The 25,693-nt window shown below is 38.1% G+C and overlaps 1 protein-coding gene across 4 annotated transcripts; it reads right to left on the bottom strand.

Moving 5' to 3' along the window:
- Positions 1 to 6,904: 6,904 nt before the first annotated feature.
- Positions 6,905 to 25,286, bottom strand: SC5D (sterol-C5-desaturase). 4 transcript variants are annotated; one of them, XM_049856806.1, is made up of 6 exons: positions 25,118 to 25,286; positions 24,669 to 24,712; positions 16,272 to 16,489; positions 15,352 to 15,484; positions 13,152 to 13,252; positions 6,905 to 12,810 (listed from the first exon to the last, which is right to left on the bottom strand). In XM_049856806.1, exons 3-6 carry the CDS (start codon positions 16,479 to 16,481, stop codon positions 12,355 to 12,357), a joined length of 900 nt encoding a protein of 299 aa, XP_049712763.1. In that variant the 5' UTR covers positions 16,482 to 16,489; positions 24,669 to 24,712; positions 25,118 to 25,286; the 3' UTR covers positions 6,905 to 12,354. The 4 variants fall into 4 exon arrangements, with proteins under 4 accessions (XP_049712763.1, XP_049712760.1, XP_049712762.1 ...); XM_049856803.1 differs by having other exon boundaries at positions 24,524 to 24,712; positions 25,118 to 25,285; XM_049856805.1 differs by having other exon boundaries at positions 24,524 to 24,712; positions 25,148 to 25,285.
- Between the last annotated feature and the right edge of the window lie 407 nt (positions 25,287 to 25,693).

Below are 25,693 nucleotides of genomic sequence, written 5' to 3'. Positions count from 1 at the left end.
CCTGACCCAAGCCATGGTGTTTTCAGTTGCCTCCCATGCATGTGAAAGCTGGACAATGGATAAAGAAGACCAAAGAATTGACGCCTTTGAATTGTGGTGTTTGCAAAGAATATTAAATATGCCATGGAATGCCAAAAGAACGAACAAATTTCTCTTGGTGGAAGTAGAACCAGCATGCTCCTCAGAAGCAAGGATGGCAAGACTACGTCTCACATACTTTGGGCATGTTTTCAGGAGGCGCTCAGTTCCTAAAGAAGGATATCGTGTTTGGTAAAGTAAAGGGTCATTCAAAAAGAGGAAGATCCTCAATGAAATGAACTGACACAGCGACTGCAGCAGTGGGCTTAAGCATAACAACGATTGTGAGGATGGCGCAGGACCAGGCAGTGTTTTGTTCTGTTGTACATAGGGTTGCTGTGAGTCGGAACTGACTTGATGGCACCTAAAAACAACGCAAGTCGCTGGAAACTTGGCACCCCTAAGCTCCCAAAACAGAAGTCTGATAAACAAATTCCTTAATTTCCCATTAGGAAGGTACTTGGAACAACAGAATTTCATAGGAATTACCCATAATTATCCAGTATGTGATTTCACACTCAAGTCAAAGAATTACTTTTTTCACAACTCCAGCACTGCGGAAAAGTTTACAATTAGAGCTTCCCTGCACGTTATCATTACCATAGTTGCTTTAAAGAGAATTCGAACAAGATTTGCTTTAGTAATGTTTTGGCCTTCTCTCATCCTTCTCAATAGGATTATCATTCCAGCCTATGAACTTACCATGTGAAATTGAGTGATTCACCATATCTCCTTGGACCCTGTTCTTCTGCAAATAAAGGGTGGAACTTATGATGTTCTAACTCTAATGTCCTATGAGATAAATGTTTTGTGATTCCATAAGATTTCTGGAAGAAGGATTAGGATGTTAGTTATTCATCTCCATATATGAGTTAATCGTGGAAGCTTTAACCTAGATAAAGAGACCAACAGTACTGAAAGTTGGTTAGAATTTCAAGCCCTCATCATGAGGGAAGTAAAAGAAATGGGGAGAAGGGCTGGGTTAGCAGACTTCAAATAAACAATAACAGTGACAGCTACTTACTGAGTGCTAACCATCAGGTACAGACCAAGGTGCTTTGCAAATGTTATTTTGGTTCATTTTTACATGATAGTAGTGTAGTCCATCCTGAAGCATAACCGAAGGCTGTGAAATGAAACAGACCTAGGTTTAAATCCTGAGTTCAAATTCTGGCTTTACCAGATACTAGCTCTGTGACATTGGGCAAATTATCTTAACATATCAGTCTCAATTTTATTCATTTATTCACCTGTAAAGTAGGGAATTTTCCCATAGGATTGTTGGAAATATTAAATGAGATAATGCATGTAAAAAAAACCAACCCAATGCATGTAAAGGGGTCTTCATAATCTATTACACAAAATGGGTATCCAATAATGGCAGCTATTTACAATATTGAGTACATTTTATCTCTGATTTGTAGAGGAAAAAAATATAAGCTTAGAGCCCATCTCTGATCCCAGATTCATTTTATGACATCTTTCTTTCTGCTACAGAACATTGCCTCCAATGCACTTTGTTTATTTCACAGTTTTCTCTATTGGCAAAGGAGGCTCGGCAGGATTTTTCTCACCCCAAGTTCCTCCGCACACTTAGAAGCAATCATCCAACCCCTATCACACTCCTTTTTTCACCGAAATGTTCTATGCAGCAAATACTTGGTCATACAAAGCCTTGTTCTCTACAGGCACTAGATCATAGGTGTCTATAACCATTGCCATCGAGTCGATTCTGACTATAGGTGATCACTTAAGTAACCGTTTTGCTACTGCATTTTATCATGGACTTCTGATATCTCCTTCACTATTGGAAACAAGGTCATTAATGACTTTAAACCTAATCAGATCAGAAAACCAATTCCAGATACCACAGGATCAATTCAGAGGATCCATTCTTAAGGTTCTGATCATCTATCAGCCCCTAATTCTTTATCAGTGTTCCACCAGAGAGGCCAGAGATTCGACTACTGTATGGCAAATGTGAGAGCTGACTACACAGTCTATGTGTGGCTGTCATTTCTGTGGCTAGTGTTGGAACTGAGACTACGAGCAAGAAGTCAGGAAGGAAAGATGAATGTGAGGCAGGCAAAGCAAGAACAAACTAGAACTTGTGAGGTTGAGCTGGAACTCAAGATGGCAGACTGACACTTTGTCATTCCCTCATCATCTCTAAGCCTTAACTTTGAGATGGGGATTCCTGTGCAAGAAGCTGGTGCCCTTCATCACGGAGCTAAACACACATCTGGTCCAGGATTTGGTGAAGCTGAAGAAGAACCAGGAAGGATCTGCAGTTGTTATGGACCCCAGTGCTGCCCAGACCAACCAGGTGAGCTGGGAGATTGACAAGTGCTTTGTGGACTGCTCCATCTTTACAAGCATAAAAGCAAGATGGGTGCTGCTGCACTTCCACCTTCCAAATCTCACAGAAAATGCCTCGTGTGGCCATACTAATCTGGGACTTTGCAGGCAAGTAATTCTGGGAAACAGCACTGGTTAGCTAAATTGACACAGTATAAGCTGTAGGGTAAAGAATTGAGCTTTATCCAAAGTAATTTTGCCTTTGCCCTTGTTTACCTAGAGATAACTCTAAATCCTTGGAATTTCCTGAGTAATTGAGGTGTCTTTGTTTTCTAAATCACACCTGATGGTTTGTGCTAATGATTGGAGGCTGGCCAAGCCACAAAGACCACCTGGTAGCCTGATATCAGCTGACCTCAGGGAGCGGATCATGAATCAACCAATCATACCTATGCAATGAGACCTCCGGCTTGATTATGAAGCCAATAAAGGCTGTGGACACAGATGTCCCTTGGGTCTCCTCATTGGTGGAAGACATAGATGCCTGTGGGGGGAGGGGGTTAAGTGTGTCCTTTGGGACCTGAAAGCTTCATGCTGGCAACCCTCCCAGACCTCATCTTATGTGTCTCTTCACTTGTATGCTTTTTACAATGTTAAAACTGTAATTGTAAATATAGCCCTCTCCCCGAGTTTTTTGAGTTGTTCCAGCAACTTATCGAACTCAAAGGGGTAGTGGGAGCCAGCAGGTCAGAAGTGAGAGAGCTGAGGGGGGGATTCCTGAACTTGCAGCTGACAACATCCAGAAGAGGTAAGGGAATTTGTAGCCAGGAGGTCAGAATGAGGGAGCCCAGAGGGGACCTCTGAGCTTGCAGCTGGCATCCTGAAGGGATAGTGGGAAAACCCCAAATTTGTAGCCAACAGGTCAGAAGTGAGGATGACATATGGACTCCCAAACTTGTGGCTGGTGTCTGCCTATTTGGCAGTCTTAAGGACAGTGCCTTTTTATCTTGTGAGGCCTGTCCTAGCTCTGAGTGGCTAGGGCCAGAGAAGGAAGTGCTGCATGGATAGGCGGTGTCAGAATTGAGAGAGAAGGGAGAAGTGTAGATTTTGATTGATTTGATTTGGATTTCCTACACACAAGCCCACACCACCGATCAAAGAAGAAATCTCAGTAGAGATGGAAAATATTTTGAACTGAACAACAATGAAAACACAATATATCAAAATTTGTGGGATACAGTTATAGCAGCCCTTACAGGGAACTCTGTAGCTTTATATGCTTACATTTATAAAGGAAAAAAAGTAAACCAATGATCTGTGCTTCCACTATAAAACGCTAGAAAAAAAGAGAGGAAATTAAACCCAAAATAAGTAGAAGGAATAAAAAAGCAGAAATTAATAAAATCAAAGACAAGCAACAGAGAAAAATAACGCCAAAAACTGGTTCTTTAAAAAAGATTAATAAAATTGATACTCCTTCATCCAGACTGATCAAGAAGATGAAAAAAACACAAATTATCAATACCAAGAATGACAGAGGAAACATCACTGCAGATCTAGGGGTGTCAACAAGTAAGAACATGTACTCTTGTTAAAATAAAAGTAAAAAGGTTCATTGAAGGTTCAAAACGGTTCAAACCGGGGACATGTCTGATCTCACAAAATGAAATCAGATGCTCCAAAACAGAGGCATATTTATAAGGTAAAATCAAGAACTAACAGTACAACATTCTGACAGGAAGTTACAAGATCAGGGAAGTCAGAGATGGGACAATTAGAAGCGGTGGGGGTGGGGGGCGGGGGGATGGGGGGAGGCTTTCAATGATTGGTTGGAAACACGAATGTGGGTTATTTGGATTGGTTAAATATTTGACAAAGAAGGGTTTTACAGGGAGGTCGCAAGGTAATTATCTTAAAACGTTTCCTGAGAGTTGCTGAGATTTCTGATTAAGACCTTGTGTCAGGGCCTCCCTTAGGAACATTCTTTCCGTATCTTTAGTATAACCACAGAGAAAAAAATTTCCTTTGTTATATGCTTAAATCTAAGGGATTGACAGTTACAGGGGAAATCCTTTGTTATGTACTTAAGTCTGTCTAAGGAAGACAGTGTTTCATTTTGTTGTACATAGGATCTCTGTGAGTCAGAACCGGCTCAACAGCACCTGACAACAAGGAAGACCAAAGACTGATACATTTAAATTATGGTGTTGGCAAAGAACATTGAATATACCACAGACTGCCAGAAGAATGAACAAATCTGTCTTGGAAGAAGTACACCCAGATGCTTCTTAGAAGGATGGCGAGACTTCATCTCACATACTTTGGACATGTTATCATTAGGGGCCAGTTCCTGGAGAATATAATCCTGCTTGGTAAGGTAGAGGGTCAGCGAAAAAGAAGACCCTCAACGAGATGGATTGACATGGTGGCTACAACAATGGGCTCAAACACAGCAATAATTGTGAGGATGGTGCAGGACTGGATGGTGTTTTGTTCTATCGTACACAGCATCAGTATGAGTTGGAACTGATTTGACAGCACCTAAAAACAACAACAAGGGTTTGACAGTTGCAGGATAAATCAGCAAAAGCTAAGACAGAGTCAGGGCTCAGACCTGAGCTAATATTTCTGATACGAGTCAAGCACCTCCATCTTGGAATTCTAACACAGGGAATGATACAATTAAGTTTATAGCAACAAATATGGTAACTTAAATGAAATTTAATGAGAAAATTCCTTGAAAAAACGTATCAAAACTGACAAAGGAAGAAATATTTATACCCATTGAAGAAATTATCAAAAGCCTTCTCACAAAATTCGCCAAGATTTGCCCTGGGGTAGGCAGAGGTTTCTTAGGAGATAAAATGCAGTAACTATGAAAGAAAAAAAAAAAATCGGTAAATTGGTCTTTGTCAAAATTTTAAAGTTCTGCTCATTAAAAGACACCATTAAGAAAATAAAAAGGCAAGCCACAGACTTGTAGTAAATATCTGTAGGACAAAGGACTTTTCAAAATTTTGTTATCTTAATTTTGTTGCTTTATCTTGTTTGCTAAATTCTCCATTACCTTTTTTTTCCTAAATTTTTGTTTTTGAGTATACAGCAAAACATATGCCAATTCCAGTTTCCACATGTACAATTTAGTGATATTGATTACATTCTTCAAATTGTGCAACCAGTCTCACCTTTATTTTCTGAGTTGCTCCTCCCTCATTAATGTAAACTCACTGCCTCCTAAGGTTCCTATCTAATCTTTTGAGTTGCTACTATCAATTTGATATCATACAGATAGTTCTTAAAAGCATAATGCTCAAGGCAGACCTTTTTTTTACTAGTTAAGCTAAACTATTTTTGGGTTTTAAGATGACTTCAGGGGATATTTTTAGTTTAAAGATTATCTCAGGGCAAGAGGTTCAGGGGTTCATCTAGCCTCCATGGCTCAAGAAAATCTAGGGTCCATGAGCATTTGAAATTCTGTTCTGCATTTTCCCCACTTTGATCAGGATTCTTCTATGCAATCTTTGATCCAAATGCTCAGTAATGGTAGCCAGGCATCATCCAGTTCTTCTGGTCTCATGACAAAGGAGGCAGTTCATAGAGACAATTTAGCCACACATTCCATATCCTCCTCCTATTCCTGACTCTCCTTCTTCCTCTGTTGCTCCAGGTGAATAGAGACCAATCATTGTGCATTGCAATGGCCACTTGCAAGCTTTTAAGACCCCAGGCACTATGCCACAAACTAGGAGATAAAACAGAAGCACTAAATATGTTATTAGGCCAATTAACTGGGATGTTCCATGAAACCATGACCTTACACTCCAAACCAAAGAATTACATCCCATAAGGTGTTTGGTTGTACAAGAGCAGCCTCTGCAGGTACTTCTGTCATTGTTGTAAATATATCTATTACACAACTTTTGCAATTCAACTTTTTACAGGCGTACAACTTATAAGCAGAAATTTCAATACTCAGCTGTGCAACACTACCTTTAATCAATGCGATTTTTCCATCACCATTAACTTCCTGCTCTCCCCTTCCCTCAGGACAAAGGACTTTGGTTCATAATATATAAAGAATTCCTACGTATCAATAATAAAACCAAACCAATTTTTTACATGGTTAAAAGACTTGAACAGATACTTCACAAAATATAAGGAGCCAAAGGGTATGAGAAAAGGTGCTTAACATCATTAGTCATATGAAACATGCAAATTAAGCCACAATGAGAAACTATTTCACACCCGCTAGGATGGCTAAGGTAAAAACGGACAATACTAAATGTTGGTGAGGATGTGGAGCAACCGGATCGCTTATCACTGCTAGTAGGAACGTACAATGGTATAACCACTTTGGGAAAGTCTGATGGTTTCTTATAAAATTAAACATATATCTACCTTAAGACCCAGCAATTAAACTGATAGGTATTTACCAAGGAGAAATGAAAACACAGATCCAAAGACTTTTACACAAATGTTTGTATCAACTTTATTCATAATAACCAAAGGAAAAAAAAAGGAATTAACCCAAATATTCATCAACAGATACATGGATAAACAAATGGTGGTATGCTATAAAGGGACACTTATTCAGCAATAAAAACGAACAAGCTACAGATATATGTAACATCATGAGTGAATATTAAAACACACTGAGCTAAAAAAAAAACTAAACACAAAAGAGTACATACTATGATTCCATTTATGTGAAATTCTAGAACAGGCAAAATTCACCTCCAGTAACAGAAAATACATCAGTGATTACCTAGGGCTGGAGTTGGGGAGAGACTGAATGAAAAGGGAGATGAAAGTTTTTCTAGAAGAAAATGTGCTATATCTTGATTGGAGGGGATGGTTACATGGGTGTACATATTTGTCAAAGTATACTGAACTGTACAATTAAAATGCATGTATTTGATTGTATATAAATTATATAGTTTAAAAAAAATCCCAATGAAGTGACAGACAAAAGCCACTACAAAAGTTACTGTTTTAACACTGGAACATGTGCTAAGGTCCCAGCCTTCTTTTTCTTTGTTTGGAAGCACATATAAGGGGGACAAGTTTTTCACTTATGTAAATGGCTTAGTGAACAAAACCGTAATCTTAAAACAGAGGAAGACAATTCATAAAGAAATGGTGCAAGAAGTGAATAAAAGTCTATAATATGAATACTTGTTTGAGTGACTCATGAGTTTTAATACCATTATGCTGTTTTGTGTATGTTTAAGTATGGGTTTATTCATGAGTGGTTGAGGTGCTTAGAAAAATCTGTCAAGTATGAAAGTCTGCCTTTTTAGCGGTTGAGGTATTTGAAATAAAAAGATAATGAAATAAATTAAATCTCTGATCAAATGTTTACGAAAATGTGATGGACAAAATACATAAATGGTGTTAAATGTTTAGAATATCTGATGTCAAATTTCTGAGTTAATTGGTACTCAAAGAAATGAGAATGCAATTACTCTTATTTTTATACAAATTTCACCATACTTGTAACAGAATAACAAGATCTCCAAGCTGGGCTTAGAGATTTAAGAAAAACTGTGTTTTAAACTTATTATTTTAATAAAGCAAATATTGACTAAAGCAAGTATTTATAAGTATTTTTCTTTTTATACCAAAATCCCTCTTGGCAATAAAGCTTGTGGACAAAATAGTTGGCATGCTTCCTTCTTGCTTTCTTAATCATTTTAACTTATTCTACTTTTCAGACAAAGTATGTTTCTTCTAGTCTATCTCAAAATCTCGTAGGCTGGTCTTATGATTTATAACAATGCATTTGTTTTCATAAAACTATATAAAACCCAGTGCCGTCGAGTCGATCCCGACTCATAGCGACCCTATAGGACAAAGTAGAACTGCCCCCCATAGAGTTTCCAAGGAGCGCCTGGCAGATTCGGACTGCTGACCCTCTGGTTAGCAGCCGTAGCACTTAACCACTATGCCACCAGGGTTTCCTGAAACTATATAGCAACAAATAATCTAGGTATCCTACAACTCTTATAAAGACATTTTACGGTAAATGACGTATTAGTTTTACTTACGTAATTGCCTCTGTACCCCCTCACCCTAGTTAACTTCATGTCTTTCGCCCTCCAGTTTTAAAGTGAAAGTATCTAGCCTTTTGTTCTCCTCCAACTGATTTCTACTGAGGGCCTAGCTTAGGTGTAAAGACAACCACTGAACCTAGGAAGTGGAAGCATTAAGCACAATTTACATGAATAACCTCAGCTAACATCTGAGTTTCAAAATGATATTTAAAGATGGTAAAAGACAGGGCAACAATTCATTGTTATACCTAAGGCTGCCATGAGTCAGAGACAAGATGACAGCAAATAACAACTTAATCCTATGAGGTAGGCCTATTTTATCAATTTACAGATGGAGAAACCAAGGGTCATCATCAGCAAGTAACAGAGCCAAGACTCAAAATCACCTATTTAATGCCAAAGCTCTTAGCTACTACAATTCTTCTGAGGTAGAGAGTTATCCTCCAGTTGAAGTTATTGAGGTCCTACTAAATTTGTCCGTCCCTGGTTCAATCAGCCAGTATCTCTGAGGGTCTTCTTTTGTATGCACAGTGGGGTTAAGTGCCACGTATACGGATTCATCCAGACCTCTAATGAGTACCTGTTTTACTGATTCATATATGGCCAGAATACTGAGCACTGGTAGGTTACGTTTGTTTGTTTCCAGTGGAAGGTTATGACTTTGGATGAGAAAAAGGAATAGAGCCTATCCTTGATAAAGGGCCCTCTTTGATTCCTCTTTATTTCCCACTTTGCCTTTCCCAATGCATTCAACAAAATGTCTGCTAAATGACCGAGGAACAAATTGTTCACTAAAAATACAGTCGAGTCTGTAGATTCAACATTTGCACCTAGTTCAAAGAGAAGAACGTTCAACTAGTATTTATCGAACCACAGCCACGCTTGGGATTCTGTAAGGATGCATGGTTTAATACAATGATTCAGGTGGTTTTTACTTTCAAGGCATTTACGGTCTAGAACAGATAAGATACACATAACTATAATAGATGACAGAAAGCATAAGTGCTGATTTAAGACTGCCAGCAAAGCGTTTTGTGTGTCTGAAGAAGTTAGGAAGACCAACTTTTCCCCTGCAGTTGGTTTGTTTCTTTAGATCTTTTTTCATGCTGGCCTTGGCAATCTCATGGCTTTAAATGTCTCTTCTATCTGGATTAACCCCAAATCTTTGTTCTGATTTTTCTCCCTAGTTTCCATCCTCCTCCCAGACACCATCTCTATATAAGCAATCTGCCTGCACTGTAAACTCCATGTATCAAAAACTGAACTTATAGTTTCTCTCCCAATTTGTCTCTGACTTCTTGAAGATGGAAGGAAAAATGAATCATGCTATAGGTGTATGAGGAGTTGGAAATTCACAGTATTCAGAGACAGAGAGGATGATGAGGACTCACTAAGTTTTTGAAACTTTATGCATTTTTGAAATGTGTTCTCTCAGCATCTCCAGCCACTTCCCAACTTATACAATAAAAGTGGAAAATGTAGGCTTCACTTTCCCTTTCTGCCCTATATTATAAAAAGTTTTAAAGTCAATAGAAAAAGTATTTTTTATTTAATATTTCTGTGGGAAGGACCTCTGAATTCCTCTAATGGGTGATAGGAGAATGTGGTAATGGTGCTTAAAAACTGTTAGGACCATACTGCTTAATAAGAGCAGAATTTGAGAAGAGTGGGAGGGAAGAGGCTAGTTTGATTATTTCTAACACCTTTTAGAGAGCCCTCTACCCATAAATTCTGTTCCTTCTTTTCTATAAGCTACATGAGTAAGAATCTGGAGACTAACACAATTGGAGTTATGGAATTACACTAAGATAACCAGCATATGGATAACTTGAAATATTCCTGAGCTCAGTCACCTTTCAATGCCTTTCTATCCTTGGGACCCTCAAACAGAGGGGAATAAATTGCATGGATATGGCAAATTGGCTGGCTGTTCAAGAAACTGGTTTCCCTTTCCTCCCAGGTACATAGCTAGCTGTACTTCCCAGAAACTCTTTGAGTAAGGTGGGCCATAGACCAAGATTTGTCCAAAGGACGGTGGGCAGAAGTGATATGCACTACTACTTCTTAGCCTGGCACAAAAGAAATTTCCCATGTGCAAATTCTATCCTCTTTCCCTATCTGCTCCCTCAACAATCAGGGCGTGTGGGGTGAGAGAAAGGCAGAGCCACAAGGTGTAAGGAGCCTGAGTTTCAGAACGATTATATGGAAAGCTGCTCACTGACCACAAATATCCATACTGGACTTCACGAGTGAGAAATAAACCTCAGGGAAGTTACTTAACTTCTCTGGGTCCCAGTTTTCTTGTGTCAAGGACTTGTAATGGTGCCTGACCAATAATAAAAGTTCAATAAATATTGTTGTTTTTGTGTGCCATCAGGTTGATTCCGACTCATTAGATGTCATTATTATTAGGAAACAAAGTTTTACTTCTCCTTAATTTTCCTTCTCAGGCAAAGTGACTACTGGGTGGGGAGAGAGGGGTATTAGTGAGAAGCATTCAGGTGCGTTTACGTACTACAAAATATCAACTGGTATATTGGTACAGTGAAGTAAAATGACAGTATAACAGTAATTCAGAGAGGGAAAAAAAACTTTTTCCGGATCCTAGGCATTAAATTTTATGACCGGCCTCTTGCAGAATACTCAAATTTTAATAGACATGTGAAGTATAAAAAGAAGGTGACACCCTCCCCCCACCATCTGTATTTTTCCCCTGGACACTGAGCCTCTGGGGATGTTTTAATACAGTTTTGACAGGCCGCATCATTTCTGGGCTTTCAAACTGACAATTTGTCTAAAGAAAACTTTGTGATGTTACAATATTTAACTGATAACAGTTTAATAATAATCATTATCAACTTTATTGATTTTATATAAATAGCTTATAGAATGCCTTTGTAAACCATGTTTTTCCTAATGTATTTGTTACAATGCACATTTCTTTATGAACATAGCTGTTAAATTTTTTTGCAGAGAAAATGGGGAAGAGAGGCGGAGAGGGGGAGAATAAGATTTCAAAACTATTCAGTGATTGGCCTAAATATTTGGCAATTATTTCCTTTTAAAGAAAAGTATACGTTCGTAACTTTGAAACATATCAAAAGTGCAGTGCATCAATTTAATTTAAAAAAATCAGTAGTGTCAAATATATTATTCAGATATCAAGTTTTCCTTTCTAAATATATTCAGATTCGCATATTTTACACTGATTAAATAATGGCTTTAAATAATAACCAACAAAATCTTCAGTTCAATAATCCCAGATCTGGATTAAATCATGGTAGTATTGATGTTTGTTCAAATTCTGTTTTATTTCTACATCAGTAAAATGTAAATATCTGACAACGTTCCCAGACAATGAGCTCTGCATGTGTAGGAAGGTGATTATACCTGCTAGTAATCAGGTCATTTATGTAACAGCTAATATGTTGTATCAGAATTTTTTTTTCACATTCATGTTTTCACTTGAACCAAATACAAGTCATCATCTTCATCCCAATACCCAAGACTTAACCATTCCAGAAACAAAGAACCATCTTTACATTAGTACTTCTTTGTTATGGTTCTTAGTCTTGGTATTATTAAGCATAATGGATGTTTCTTGATGCATGTGGGTGGATTAAGGCAAAAAGAAAATGCCTAGTCCTCTCGATAATCCTCCATCTTTCTGAAAATTGACATTGCAGGAAGATGAACTACAGATCTGCTGGCTAGAAAGACCCAAGTTGTCCCTTATACCAAGGCCGGGCATTTTAATCATGAAATTCAAACCCTAGTGCTCACAGCATCTTCCTTTGATCTACCATTCCTCAGCAGTATCTACAGTGCTGATTTTCAAATGATACCATTTACTTGCTATGACTCTTTGCTGTATGTAGAATATTTTTAACTTATTAAAAATACTTCAGAATAATTGGGCAATAATCTACTCATTCTTTGTACACTCTCCATTGAATAATTGTTCATTTTTACAATCATTTCCTGCATGGTTCTTGCATTTTTCTTCTGTCATCTTTTTCATATAACTAAGCGGTCCCTTCCCTTCAAAAGACGAAGGGTTTTTGAACGAGCCTCCAATTCTATCCCACAATGTGAAATACTGTCCGTAGTTATAGTCAAAGAATAGGTGGTGGTCTGTATGATGAGCTGCGCCATTAATAAATGGTCTTAAGATTTTGGGGACATGAAAATCACCATCATGAATGGAAATAGACCAAATATTGACCAAGACGTACAAAGTTAAATAAATCACCTTGTGTAAGGGAAAGATAAAAGGGTATATATGGTAAGGTAGACTCTGAAGGAAACCATCCACCGGGTGAAAGGCATGACTTGCAAATGGCGTAGTAATCTTCCAAACATGATGAGGTTTGTGTATACGCTACAGAAGAAAAGGACATCGTCAGCACTGCAAATATTATCCTGAGCAACATTCAGTTTAGCTTTTCATACTTATGGAAATGACTTAACTGAAATTTTCCTCTGAAATGAGCAAAACCATTTTATAAAATATCCTCCTTCTTTGCCTTAAAACAGTAAAAATCTTAACACGGCCCTGTCCAGAATCAAAAAGAATGTGAACAAAATGTACCTGGTACCTGTCATGACTATGGCTACTTAGGTATTTAACATAGAGGAGATTCTCAAATAGAGAACAGAATTTATAATCACACACAGTTATAAGGTGTAATTTTTTTCTATTTCTCCTACAAATGACTCTACCTTATATACAAGTCGATGGTGAAGGCCTCTGTGAATCCAATAGATCAACATGTCAGTGAAAAAGAGGAAGGATACTATACTAACACAGAGTTGAATCCAACCTAGAAGAAACAGAGAACAGCATAATTAAGGTTTGGCTTCCTGGGCCAGAGTTTACCTTTCATGTGTTCATCTAAATTCAAAATGTGATCTAGGAACCAAACACTATAAATTGTCATCTCTCTTGATTCCTTGGAGCTTGCTCCAAAGGTATTTCCTTACTTGCCTCTCCTAAGAACTTAAAATGTCTTATGAACTGTCCCACCTAAAATATTTCTTAACTTAAACTAAAAACATATACACCAGGGAGTTTCTGGATAGTGGAAACAATTAATGTGCTTGGCTGCTAAACAAAAGGTTGGAAGTTCAAGTCCACCAAAACGTGCCTTGGAAGACAGGCCTGGCAATCTACTTCCGAAAAATCAGCCATTGAAAACCTTATGGAGGACCGTTCTCCTCTGACACACATTGAGTCAATTCAATGGCAACTATTATATATGTGTGTGTGTATATATATATATGTGTGTGTGTGCGCGCGCATGTGCGTGTGTGTATATATATATGTATATATCTATGACAGAAAAAGGACACTGCTGAGGCATCTTTGTTTTTTAAATTTCTGAGAATAATCCAAACCAAAACCAAGCCTATTATTGTGGAGTCAATTCCGACTCATAGCAACCCTATAGGACAGAGCAGAAATATCCCACAGGGTTTCCAAGACTGTAAATCTTTATAGAGGTAGACTGCCACATCTTTCTTCTGCGGAGTGGCTGATGGGTTCAAGCCACTGACCTTCCAGTTAGGAGCCGAGCACTTAACCACTGTTACCACCAGGGTACCTTCTGAGAATAATGCTATTTAATAGTCTTCTTTCAAATTAATCTTTCTAAAATATGCTTTTACACATTATTTTCCTGTTTAAAACTTTCTACTAAATACCTAAAGCCTAGCATTAACTCTATAACCCAACTATCTCTGATTTTTCCAACCTCATCATTCTTGTTCTTCTGCCCTGACCAGGCTGGTTTATTCAACGTCTTCCTCCCAAGAGTCTTGAAAGTCTTACCTCCAGACCTTTATTCATACTGTTCCACTTATCTAGAATGCCCTCCCTCCCTTTATTTTTTACTCATAATCCTATTTATTCTTCAAGGCCAGCCAGCTCATCACTCCAATGTGTAATTTTTTTCCCCTACTCTAAATAAATAACCCCTTACTTAGAGAGCAAGGGTGCTAGTATCAGCAAACCTGGATTCAAATCCCAGGTCCACTACTTGTTCGTTGAGCAATCTAGGCAAATAACAAATTCTCTGTATACCTAATTTATTCACCAATGAAATGAGCATAACAGTACTTACCTTATAAAATTGTTATGTGAATGAAATGGATTGATACATGCTTAGAACTAGAGCTGGTACATTAACAGACACTCAGTAAGTGTTAACTATTAGCATTACTTTCTATATGCTAGATACCAGCAATGTATCCTGATGGAATAATTCCAAAATTTCACAATAGTCACCCCAGGGCTGTTTATAAAAGAGAAACAAAGGCGTAATCTAAAGTCTAATTAGGAATCATTTAGATAACAGGTATCCATCCAATGAAATACTATAATATACTATATGATGCCAGTATTAATTGACATGAAAATACGGCCATAGATATTTCTAAAAGAAAAATAAATAAATAAATAAGGGTCCACCCAGCATGCAGAGTAAGATTTTGTTTTTATGATGTAAATAATGACATACACAGGCATAAGAAAATGGGAGGATATATGACAAAAGATTTAGTTTCCAAAGAGCAGGAAAATGACTTTTAAAAATTGCTATTTTCTGATTTTTCAGCAATTATCATTTATTACCTGAATTATTTGTTTCAGAAGTTTAATTTCCTATTAAGGATAGAAACCCAAGGGCCTAGCAAAACATCTCACTCTTCCCTCAGGCATAATCTCACCTACAACAGACTTGAAAACAGATAGACCAAAGAAATGCACGTATGTGACATGACATGAATCCAAAAAAGGAGAATAAAGGTAACGCAACAGTTTATAATTATTTTAACAGAAGAAAAAAGAGAGTGATTTGGTGCTTTAAAGAAATCCATGGGTGCTCAGACCACCCTCCTCCTGAGACTCAAATTGTTTACTTACCAGATGGAAACTCTCCTATGCCATCATACAATTTGCTGTAACCTCTCACCTCTAACAGGAACAATGCAACAGTGGGGATACTTATCCATGGCAGTGCCTGGACAGTATACTTAATTTCTCGAGAGACTTGATTCTGAAAATCGCATTTACAATACTTAAATTAGAAAAATCAACTTATCAACACAAAATCTGTAACAAACAAAACTAGCAGAAAATTGTTTTGGATTGGATTTTTAAAATCTCTTTTTATTGACTGGTGCTGACCTCCAAATTGTTCTTATTAAGATTTTAATACGTAGGAACGCATATGCAAGACATGCTTCTGTAAAAAGTAAATGCAATAAATATTTTAAAGTTGAAACTTTTTTTTCTTCCCACAAAATTTATATTCTAAATTTCTCTTTGAGGGGTAATTATCCCTGTCATAATTAATTTCTATTCCCACGTCAACCCTCACAATTTATTTTCTCTCCTTCCAGTAACTGACAAATATAAGCAACTGAAACAGAAAAATGATTATAAATAACTCCAAAACTACCTAGTTTGAATCTCCTATCTAGTTGAATAAAACATAAAAAAAAAAATACATAGTAAAAATATTTCAGTTTGTGAAAGTCATACATTAAAATAAGTATATAAATGTGTGCATTTGTTAATTATCACTATCAGCAAAGAAATATCTAAGTACCTAATAGATACCAGGCTTGTAACTTGTTTTTGTTTTTTAAAGTTGCATTCATTTATTTGTTTAAAGGGAAGGAGAGACATTAGCCCTACCAAAAGTGTCTAATCCATTTCGGGCTGGTGTCAAACACTTTTACGGTTATATATAACCAGTTGCATCTGAAAATCACACAAACATATCACATGGTTATTTTTACTCCAACACTAGTTAGAAAGTAGGTAAGAAAATCACTCACCTTCAAAAATTGTGGATGTTTCATCAACGAATGATCAAAGACAAAATAATAGCTGAGTGATGCAAAGAGGAAATAAAGGATATAAGCACCAACATTTGTCACAATCAGGAGGCTGAGAGTTTGTCGGAAGATGTCATCCTCTGGCCACGCAGCTGGGTACACATACGGTGTAAAAAAATGATCATCTGCAACACTGAGTACAAGGTCCATCTTGGCCTCTAAAAAATAAACATGTGTAAACACCACCTTTACATTCCTCTAAGCAAAAACAAACGAAAAAACTGTACGAAGTTCCTGATTTAAGAAAAACCATATGAAGTACAAGTCTGTTACGAAGAACTAAAACCAAAACTCAAAGCCGTTGCTGTCAAGTTGGTTCTAATTCACAGCAACCCTACAGGACACAGCAGAACTGCCCCATAGGGTTTCCAAAGAGCGGCTGGTGGATTAGCATCCAAACACTTAGCTGTTGGCAACCAGGGCTCCCTGTTATGAAGAAAAAAAAAAAAATTTTTTTTTTTTAGAGAATCCCCTAAATACAACCTTTAGAGCCAGAAGGGATCTTCAACAACATCTCTAGTCCACTCTCTTCATATTATACAGGGCGACGCTAAAGCCCAGTGAGAGAAAATGAAGCCCAGGAATGTTAAGTTTTTTTGAAACCCTATGGGGGCAGTTCTACTCTGTCCTACAGGGTCATGACAGTGTTTTTCATGTAAATGCATATAACTGCAATTTTCAATTTCCTTCCCTATAAAAAGTGGTGTACTATACAGCCAAGGTCCTTTTTCACTTAACAATGCATCTTGGAAATCTTTGTGTATCTATACATAAAGTCATTTCTGTATCTTCTTTGGAGAAATGTCTATTCAAATCCTCCCCCTCCACTTTATTAAAACTGGGTTGTCTTTTTATTGATGAGTTTTAAGAATTCTGTATATATATACACACATACTTGATACAAGTCCCTGATCAGATATATGACTTAAAAATATATTTACTCATCCTGTGGGTTATCTTTTAACTTTCCAGATAGTATCACTGAATTCTGACGAAGTCAAAAAATTTTTTTTCTTTTGTTGCTTGTCCTTTTGGTGCCATATCTATGAATCCTTTGCCAAATCCAAGGTCATCAATGTTTACCCCTATATTTTCTTTTGATAGTTCTGTAGTTAGGTATATGATCTTCTGATTGTTATATCTAGGTATATGATATTTTTTAATATTTTGATAAATACATATAACGAAAGTTTCCCATATTAACCATTTTTAAGTGTACAATTCAATGAAGTTAATTACATTTACCATGTTGTACCACTATCACTATTACCTATTTCCAAAAGTTTTACATTACCTCAAACAGCAACTCAGTACCCTGTCAGCCGTAACTCTCATTCCTTCCTCCACCCTACCACTGGTAACTACTAACGAACTTTTGTCTCTGCGCATTTGTCTCCTCTAGATATTTTATATAAGTTGTATCATTACAGTATTTGTCCTTTTGGCCTTATTTCACTCAGCATAATGTTTTGAAGGTTCATATTATAGCACATATCAGAACTTCGTATGCTCTTTATGGCCTAAGAATACTCCACTGCGTGCATACACCATTACTTTGCTTGTCCATTCATCTACTGATGAATACTTGGGTTGTTTCCACTTTTTGAATATTGTGAATCCTGCAATGAACATTGCTATACACGTATCTGAGTCCCTGCTTTTGAGTCTATTGGGTAAATACCTGGAAGTAAAATTGCTGGGTCAATTTTATGGCAATGCACTTTCTTGATAAAGTCCTTTGATGCACAAAAACTTTTCATTTCGATCAAGTTCGGTTTATCTGTTTTCTTTTGTTGCTTGTACTTTTGTTGTCGTATCTAAGAATCCACTGTCAAAAACAAGGTCTTGAAATGTTACCCGTTTTCTTCTATGAGTTTTATGGTTTTGGTTCTTAAATATAGGCTATTGATCCACTTTGAGTTCATTTTTTAAATTTTTTAAAAATACATTTTTTATTGTATTTTGGGTGAAAGTTTATTGAGTCCATTTTTGCATATGGTGTGACGGAGGGGGTCCAAAGAGGTCTCTTTGGCATGTCGAAATCCAGCTGCCCCAGCACCATTTGTCTTTTTTTTTTTTTTTAAGACAATATTTTATTGTGTTTTCAGTGAAGGTTTACACAGCAGTTTAGGGTCCCATTCAACAATTTCTACACAAGTTGTTCAGTGACATTGGTCACATTCTTCACAATGCATGAACAGTCTCATTATTTTGGTTCTGGTTGTTCTATTTCCATTAATCTAGTTTTCCTGCCTCTTTTGTTTTAAAGTAATTATTGACCGTTTGGACTCATACAGGTGATTTTTTAAAGAAGTATAGTACTTACGGGTGATATCCATTATTTTTTGAGCCAATTTGTTATTTATCTACAAGGTGATCACAGGGGTTAATTTCAGTTCAAGGTCTGAAGCGTATCTCAGGGCACTAGTCTAGAGGAGTCCTTCAGTCTTGAAAAGTCCAGTAGGTCTGGTTTTTTGTTTTTTAGGAAGGTAGGTTTCTGTTCCACATTTTTCTTCCATTCTATCAGGGTCCATCTATTGTGGCCCTGATTAGAGTGGTCAGTAGTGGTAGCCAGGCACCATCTAGGTCTTCCGGTCTCAGGGTAGATGAGGCTGTGGTTCGTGTAGACTACTTGTCCTGTAGACTCGTTTCTTCTTTGACTCTTTGGTTTCCTTCTCTTTTGCTCCAGACAAGTAGAGACCAATAGTTGTATGTTAGATGTCTGCTTACAAGTTTTTTAAGGCCCCAGACATTACTCACCAAACTAGGATATAGAACGTAACTTTATGAATCGACTGAGATGTCCCATGAGACTACCCAGCACCGTTCACTGAAGAGACTCTTCTTTCTCCATTGAATGGACTTGGCACCCTTGTCAAAAATCAACTGGCTATAGATTAAAAAAAAAAAAAGGTTTATTTCTGGCATTTGGGGAGGCAGGGTGGCACAATGATAAAGAGCTCAGCTGCTAGCCAAAAGGTCGGCAGTTCAAATCCACCAGCTGCTCCTTAGAAACCCTATGGGGCAGTTCTCTGTCTTACAGGGTAGCTATGAGTTGAAATTGATTCGACAGCAACAGATTTGGTTATTTATTTATTTATTTTTTGGTCCATTTATTTTAGCCTGAAGGACTCATTTTGTGTTATTTCTTGTAGTGCAGGTCTACTAGTGACGAAGCCTGTTTTGGATTATCTAGAATGTCTTAATTTCTTCATTTTGGAGAAATAGGTTTTGCTGGATATAGAATTCTTGTTAGTCTTTTTCTTCCAGCTTTTCAAATGTCATTCTACTACCTTTGGGCTTCTCTGTTTTCTAATGAGAAATCAGCTGTTAATCTTACTGAGAATCCTTGTGCACGATTAGTCACTTCTCTCTTACTGCTTTTAGGATTCTCTCTCCTTGGCTTTTCACAGTTTCATTATCATGTGTCTAAATGTGGACCTCTTTCAGTGTTATTCTATATGGAGTTTGTTTAGCTTTTTATGTGCAGATTAATATTTTTTAATCAAATTTGGGGAATTCCCATCACTATTTCTTAAAATAATTGTTCTGTCCATTTCTCTGCCTTCTCCTTTTGGGACTCCCATTATACTTATGCTGGTATGCTTGATGGCATCCCCCAGGTCTCTGAGGCTGTGTTCGTTTTTCTCCATTCTTTGCCTTTTTGTTCCTCAGATTGGGTAATTTCAATTAACCTATCTTCATGTTCTTTGATTCTTTTTTCTATCAGCTCAAATCTGCTATTGAGCCTCATGGTGTCAACCGCAACTGAACTGTTTAAAACCAGTTCAAAGCCCTGCTTAATACTATATTCATCTTCAGTAGCAATTCTTCATTATCTATTCTAATTTGTTTCATGACCAGTAAACTGATCAATGGTATTTGTTTACTTCCTAATTGTCAAATCCACTTAATTAAAACACGGTTAAGATTTTTATTTTCAATAATGTTTTCCTATTTTTCATTAGTTCTTCTCATCATTGCCATGGTAAAATATCAATAATCTTTCTATTCTTTAAGTCATATAGGGTCGCTGTAAGTTGGAATCAACTTGACGGCAATGGGTTTTTTTTTTTTTTTATGGTGGTAGTTCTCACACTGTCTTCTTCTGTATGATGTCTCAAAGACACACCATGCACAACCTACTACAATAACTCTATATTCCATTCTATTATTAATAACAAATGTTTTCATTCGTTGCTACAGGGCCATCTTTACCTATTTTTGACATTTTCAAATGCAATTAAACCCAAGGTAACTGAACAACTAAAAAGCAAAATGTACTAGCAGACAGCAGAAGCAGGAGTGCCTGGAAGGTACAAGACAAAACAGGCACCTCAGTCAGCCAGAGTAAGGTTTTGACATCAAATGAATTAGGCTGCCAAATTTAAAACAAACAAAGGCTTTTGGTTTTTAGGCTTTGCAGACTTTGAAATTACGGGTAAGAGACTGTAGACCTGTGCTCCCATCACTGTGATTTCACTGCTGTTTATTTAACCAATCGCCCACATACAGACATTTGGATGGTGTTGTGGATTGAATTATGTTCCCCCGAAATAACGTGTTGTAAATCCTAACCTCTATGCCTGTGGTTATAATTCCACTTGGAAATGTGCTGTCTTTGTTATGTTAATGAGGCTGGATTAATGTCTCTTGAACATTAGTGTCTCTTGAATCAATCTCTTTTGAAATATAAAATAGATTAAACAGGGAAGTGAGTAAGAGAGATGGGGTAAGACAGATTCCAAGACACATGAAGATCTCCGAGGAACCAGAAAGCAAAAGCTAAAGAGACAAGGATCTTCCTCCAGAGCAACAAAGAAAGTCTTCCTCTAGAGCCAGCACTCTGAATTTGTACTTACAGCCTCCTAACCTGTGAGAAAGCCATCCACTTGTACTATTTCCATTATAGGAGTACTAGATAACTAAGATAGATTCTAATCTTTTGCCTTTACAAGCAATGTTACAATGAAGAACCCTGTATAGTGTAAACTTCTGCCAAATACAAATGCTAGGTCAAAGAGTAACTGCATTCATGACTTGGGTGGATATTGCTAGGCTGCTCTCCACAGGGGATATACTATTTTGCCAGTCCATAAGCAATGTAAGATGATACCTATTTCCCTACAACCTTAACAGAGGATCTTAGCTAACTTTTAGATATTTGTGAATCTGGTAGGAAAGGTTATCTCAGTGTAGACTTAATTTACATTTGACTTATTATAAGTGAAGTTGAGCATCATTTCACACACTTACAGTAATTTATATTTTCTGTGAATTATGCTTGTATCCTTTGCCCATTTTCCCACTAGGCTTTTATTCTCATTTAAAAAATCAATTTCCAGAAGCTCCTTATTTAACAGGGAGCTTAGCCCTCTGTGATATGAGTTGCAAATATTTTCTTCTCGCTTTGTCAGAAAAAGAAAAATTTGGAGGAACTTTAGATACTGTGCAATTAAATTTGTTTTAAGTGCTTTTAGAATTTTGGTTTGAATCAGTCATATTTGTTGATTGTAGTAATTACGTACTCATGAATATACTGCTGTAATTTGTGACATCTAACACATAATCTTCTGAAATCAATAACAGTAGTATCTCAAAATTGTAATTCAATTTTAAAGTTTATATTGACACTCTCAGCAATAAAACAGAGATAACGTATCTATTGCTATAGAATTGTGATAAGGTTTAGAGACTAAGTACATAGAGCACTTGGCACCATCTGACATGGGAGGTGTTCAACAAATGAGTGCTATAATTACTACTATTATGACAGTCAAAACCTGAGTCAAAATTACTTTAACCTAAAGCAGAAAAGGGGGTCATTTGATTTTTCTTTTTTTTTTTTTAAGTAATTAACAATAAGCAAAAAAAAGAAAGCCATTACCACTGAGTCGATTCCAGCTCGTAGCGACCCTACAGGACAGAGCAGAACTGCCCCATAGATTTCCAAGGAACATCTGGTGGATTGAAACTGCTGACCTTTCGGTTACCAGCCAAGCTCTTAACCACTATGCCATCAGGGCTCCAATTAATAATTAAAACAAAAACCTGTTGCAGTTGAGTTGATTCCAACTCATAGTGACCCTAAAGAACAGAGAAGAACTGCCCCATAGAGTTTCCAAGGAGTGCCTGGTGGATCTGAACTACCAACTTTTTGATTAGCAGCCGTAGCCACCAGGGTTTCCCCAATTAATAATAGTTCCCATTAATATTCATTATGTACTAGATACTGCAAAGGAGCCCTGGTGGTACAATGGTTAAGCACTCGGCTGGTAACCAAAAGGTAGGCAGTTTGAACCCACAAACCACTCCGCAGCAGAAAGATGTGGCAGTCTGCTTCCTTGGAAACCCTGTGGGACAGTTCTGCTCTGCCCTGTAGGGTCACTAGGAGTTGGAATCAACTCGATCGCAATGGGTTTTGGAATGGAAGGTACTGCAAATGTTTTACATATATTAACTCATTTTATCTTCTCAAAAAACCCTAAAAGTTAGGTACTAGTATTATTCTTATTTTACAGATGAGGAAGCTGGGCACAGAAAACTTGTGAAACTTGCCCCAGGTTGGAACAAGTACACTCTGGCTGCAAAGTCCCTGGACTTGAACTAAGCTCTACTGCCTCTTTAATATTTCAACTCCTTAATTTTTTAAATTCTGAGTAACTGCACAAGCTTAAATAACTTTACATGTAATTTTAAGGGGTTCAAAGACTCCCCGAAATCAAGGGCTCCACAGGCCCTAAGTACTCCTACTTTAAGAAGAAGTTTGTATTAGACAGCATTTTACCTTTGCAGAAAAAAAGCTTTTGTTAAAACACACCTATCAATATACTACTACTAGGCCTGGAATAAGGAGCCCTAGTGGTGCAAGTGGTTAAGTGCTCAGCTGCCAACTGAAAGGTTGGCAGTCCAAACTCACCCAGAGGCTCTGCGAGAGAAAGACCTGGAGATCTGCTTCCATAAAGATTATAAACCCCAAAAACCCAGTGCCGTCGAGTCTATAAAAATTATAAAAATAGCCAAGAAAATTCTATAGAGCAGTTCTGTCACATGGGGTCACTATGAGTAGAAATTGATTGGATGGCACACAACAACAACTAAAGGCTTGGAATGACTGAGTCCAGTATTTTTCCCATACTTAAAAACTTCAGATAAGAATAGCTAACATTTGAGAACCAGATATTTTAAACACAGTTTATGTATTTTTAATTCTCATAACAACCCTATGAGGTAGATACTTTCATAATTTCCATTTTATAGATGGGGAAGCCAAGGTCATGAGGATTTAAATAACTTGATCTAGCTGAACAGCTAGTAAGTTACAGCTGGATTATATAATTCCAGAGTCTGTTCTCACTATATTCTCTCAAGATGTTATGCACGCATCTGAAGAATTCTGAGTATTACATCCTTTTAATTACATTAGATAGTGAATTGGAAAGCACTCTGTAAACAATCAAGGGTCTTTTAAAAAATTATTTATTATTTGAAATTTTTAAAAAGTCATGATGGTCCTACAAAGGTAAATAACGTACTAGAAGTTTTTGCTGAGATATCAGGCTGCCACAAACTTTCCACTTCCTGAAACTTTACTTACTTAAGTAATGTTTCTTCTACTACACCCGTAATCCGTTGCCGTCAAGTCAATTCCGATTCATAGCGACCCTACAGGACAGAGTAGAACTGCCCCATAGAGTTTCCAAGGAGCGCCTGGTGGATTCGAACTGCCAGCTTTCTGGTTAGCAGCCACAGCAGTTAACCACTACGCCACCAGGGTTTTCTCTTTCTCTTATACTAAAAAAAAAAATACTATACCACCTCCAAATTAACTCTCCTATAACATGTCAGTATACATGACTTTGCTTGTATTATTTCCCTTTTCTAGTCTTTTCAAACCATGGACTGTTGTCCCTCCATCATAAGTACGTCGCGGTAACCAGTTCTTTAGCTTAATTCTTTTGCCTTAAAAAAAAAAGAGGGAAATCGTCGCGATATAACCCATTACTGTTCAAAGAACAGACTTCCCTTGAATAAAAAAATCCATGACAGCCAGCATCAACTAGTATTTCATTTGCTCCAAGCCCACCCTCTGTTTCACGTCTAGACCTCCCCACCCGCCCTGAAACACCTCCTCTCCCCTGACACGAAACGAAAAAAAAAAAATCGCTGCCACAAAGTGGATCACGACTCACGGCGACACTACAGGACAAAGCAGTACTGCCTCACAGGGTTTCCAAGGTCGTAAATATTTATGGAAGCCAGCTGCCACGTCTTTCTCCCGCGGTGCGGCTGGTGGGTTCAAACCGCCCACCTTCTGGTTAGCTTTGCAGCGCTTACCCACTGCACCACCAGGGCCCAGCAGAGGCCCCTAAACCAGAGGTCTGGAAAAAAAAAAAAAAAAACCAAAGGTCTAGCTCCGCCATAACCCAGCCCAAGCCAGCACGCGTCCCCTAGCCCCGCACTCGCCCTATCACACCCCTCGCAGCTTGTTTTAAGGGTACTCGGCTCCCTGAAGCTCTCGGGCACCTCAGGGCAGGGGCACCTCAGGGCAGGAGCCCCTGACGCAGCCTCACTGTTTACCGCCAGCGCCTACCCAGTGCCTGGCACCGAGAGGCATTCAATACACGCCCGCGGCAAGGTCAAAAAATAAAATAAAAAGGTCCAGGTACGCTCCCACTCATCCTCCACTTTCGTCCCACCTTCTGGTAACTCCCCATTCCCCATTCTGCCTCTCCTACCCCGTCCCGCTTATTCCGCCCCTAGCTCCGTCCTCCTGCGGTCCCTACCTCGCGGAGGTTCGCCACCGCCCCGCACACCTCAGTTTCTCGGGCTACTAGGCGGGTCCGCCAATAAGAGCGGAAACTGAGCCCACGCGCGGAATACCAGACGCCGCCAGCCAATCCGGGGCCGGCGGCATAAGCTGATATGACGGCGGATCGCGCGACTGCGGGGCTTGAGGCTTCAGGGGTCACGTGGGCACCGCGCATTCGGCCACGCCCCCTTCGTCTGGCCTGACGAAAGGGATGTCGGGAACGCAAGTCAGGTACCCAGGCTGTGAAGGATTGAGTTTCAGGTTTTGTTTTTGTTTCTTTGCTTTTCAGCTGCCACTGACATAGGCAGCTCCGAGTCTTGTACCTAAAAGATTTTCAGTATTTATGCAAACATTTCTAAACATGATCTTGTACCTTGAGGAAAATAGATGGCATTTCACCTGAAGTGAATATCAGAGGCAAATGTTTTCTTCTGCTCAAGTGGAGAGGCTCAAACATCTGTCAGATTATTGCTAATGTCTAGCATTGAATGGCCAGATTCTAGCTCAACCAATTTATGTAGATGTTTAAGTGGTGACAAAATGAGGGTAG

Source organism: Elephas maximus, chromosome 17 (genome assembly GCF_024166365.1).
Source record: "Elephas maximus indicus isolate mEleMax1 chromosome 17, mEleMax1 primary haplotype, whole genome shotgun sequence".
Lineage (NCBI taxonomy): Eukaryota > Metazoa > Chordata > Mammalia > Proboscidea > Elephantidae > Elephas > Elephas maximus.
This window is presented reverse-complemented; position numbering and strand designations above follow the sequence as displayed.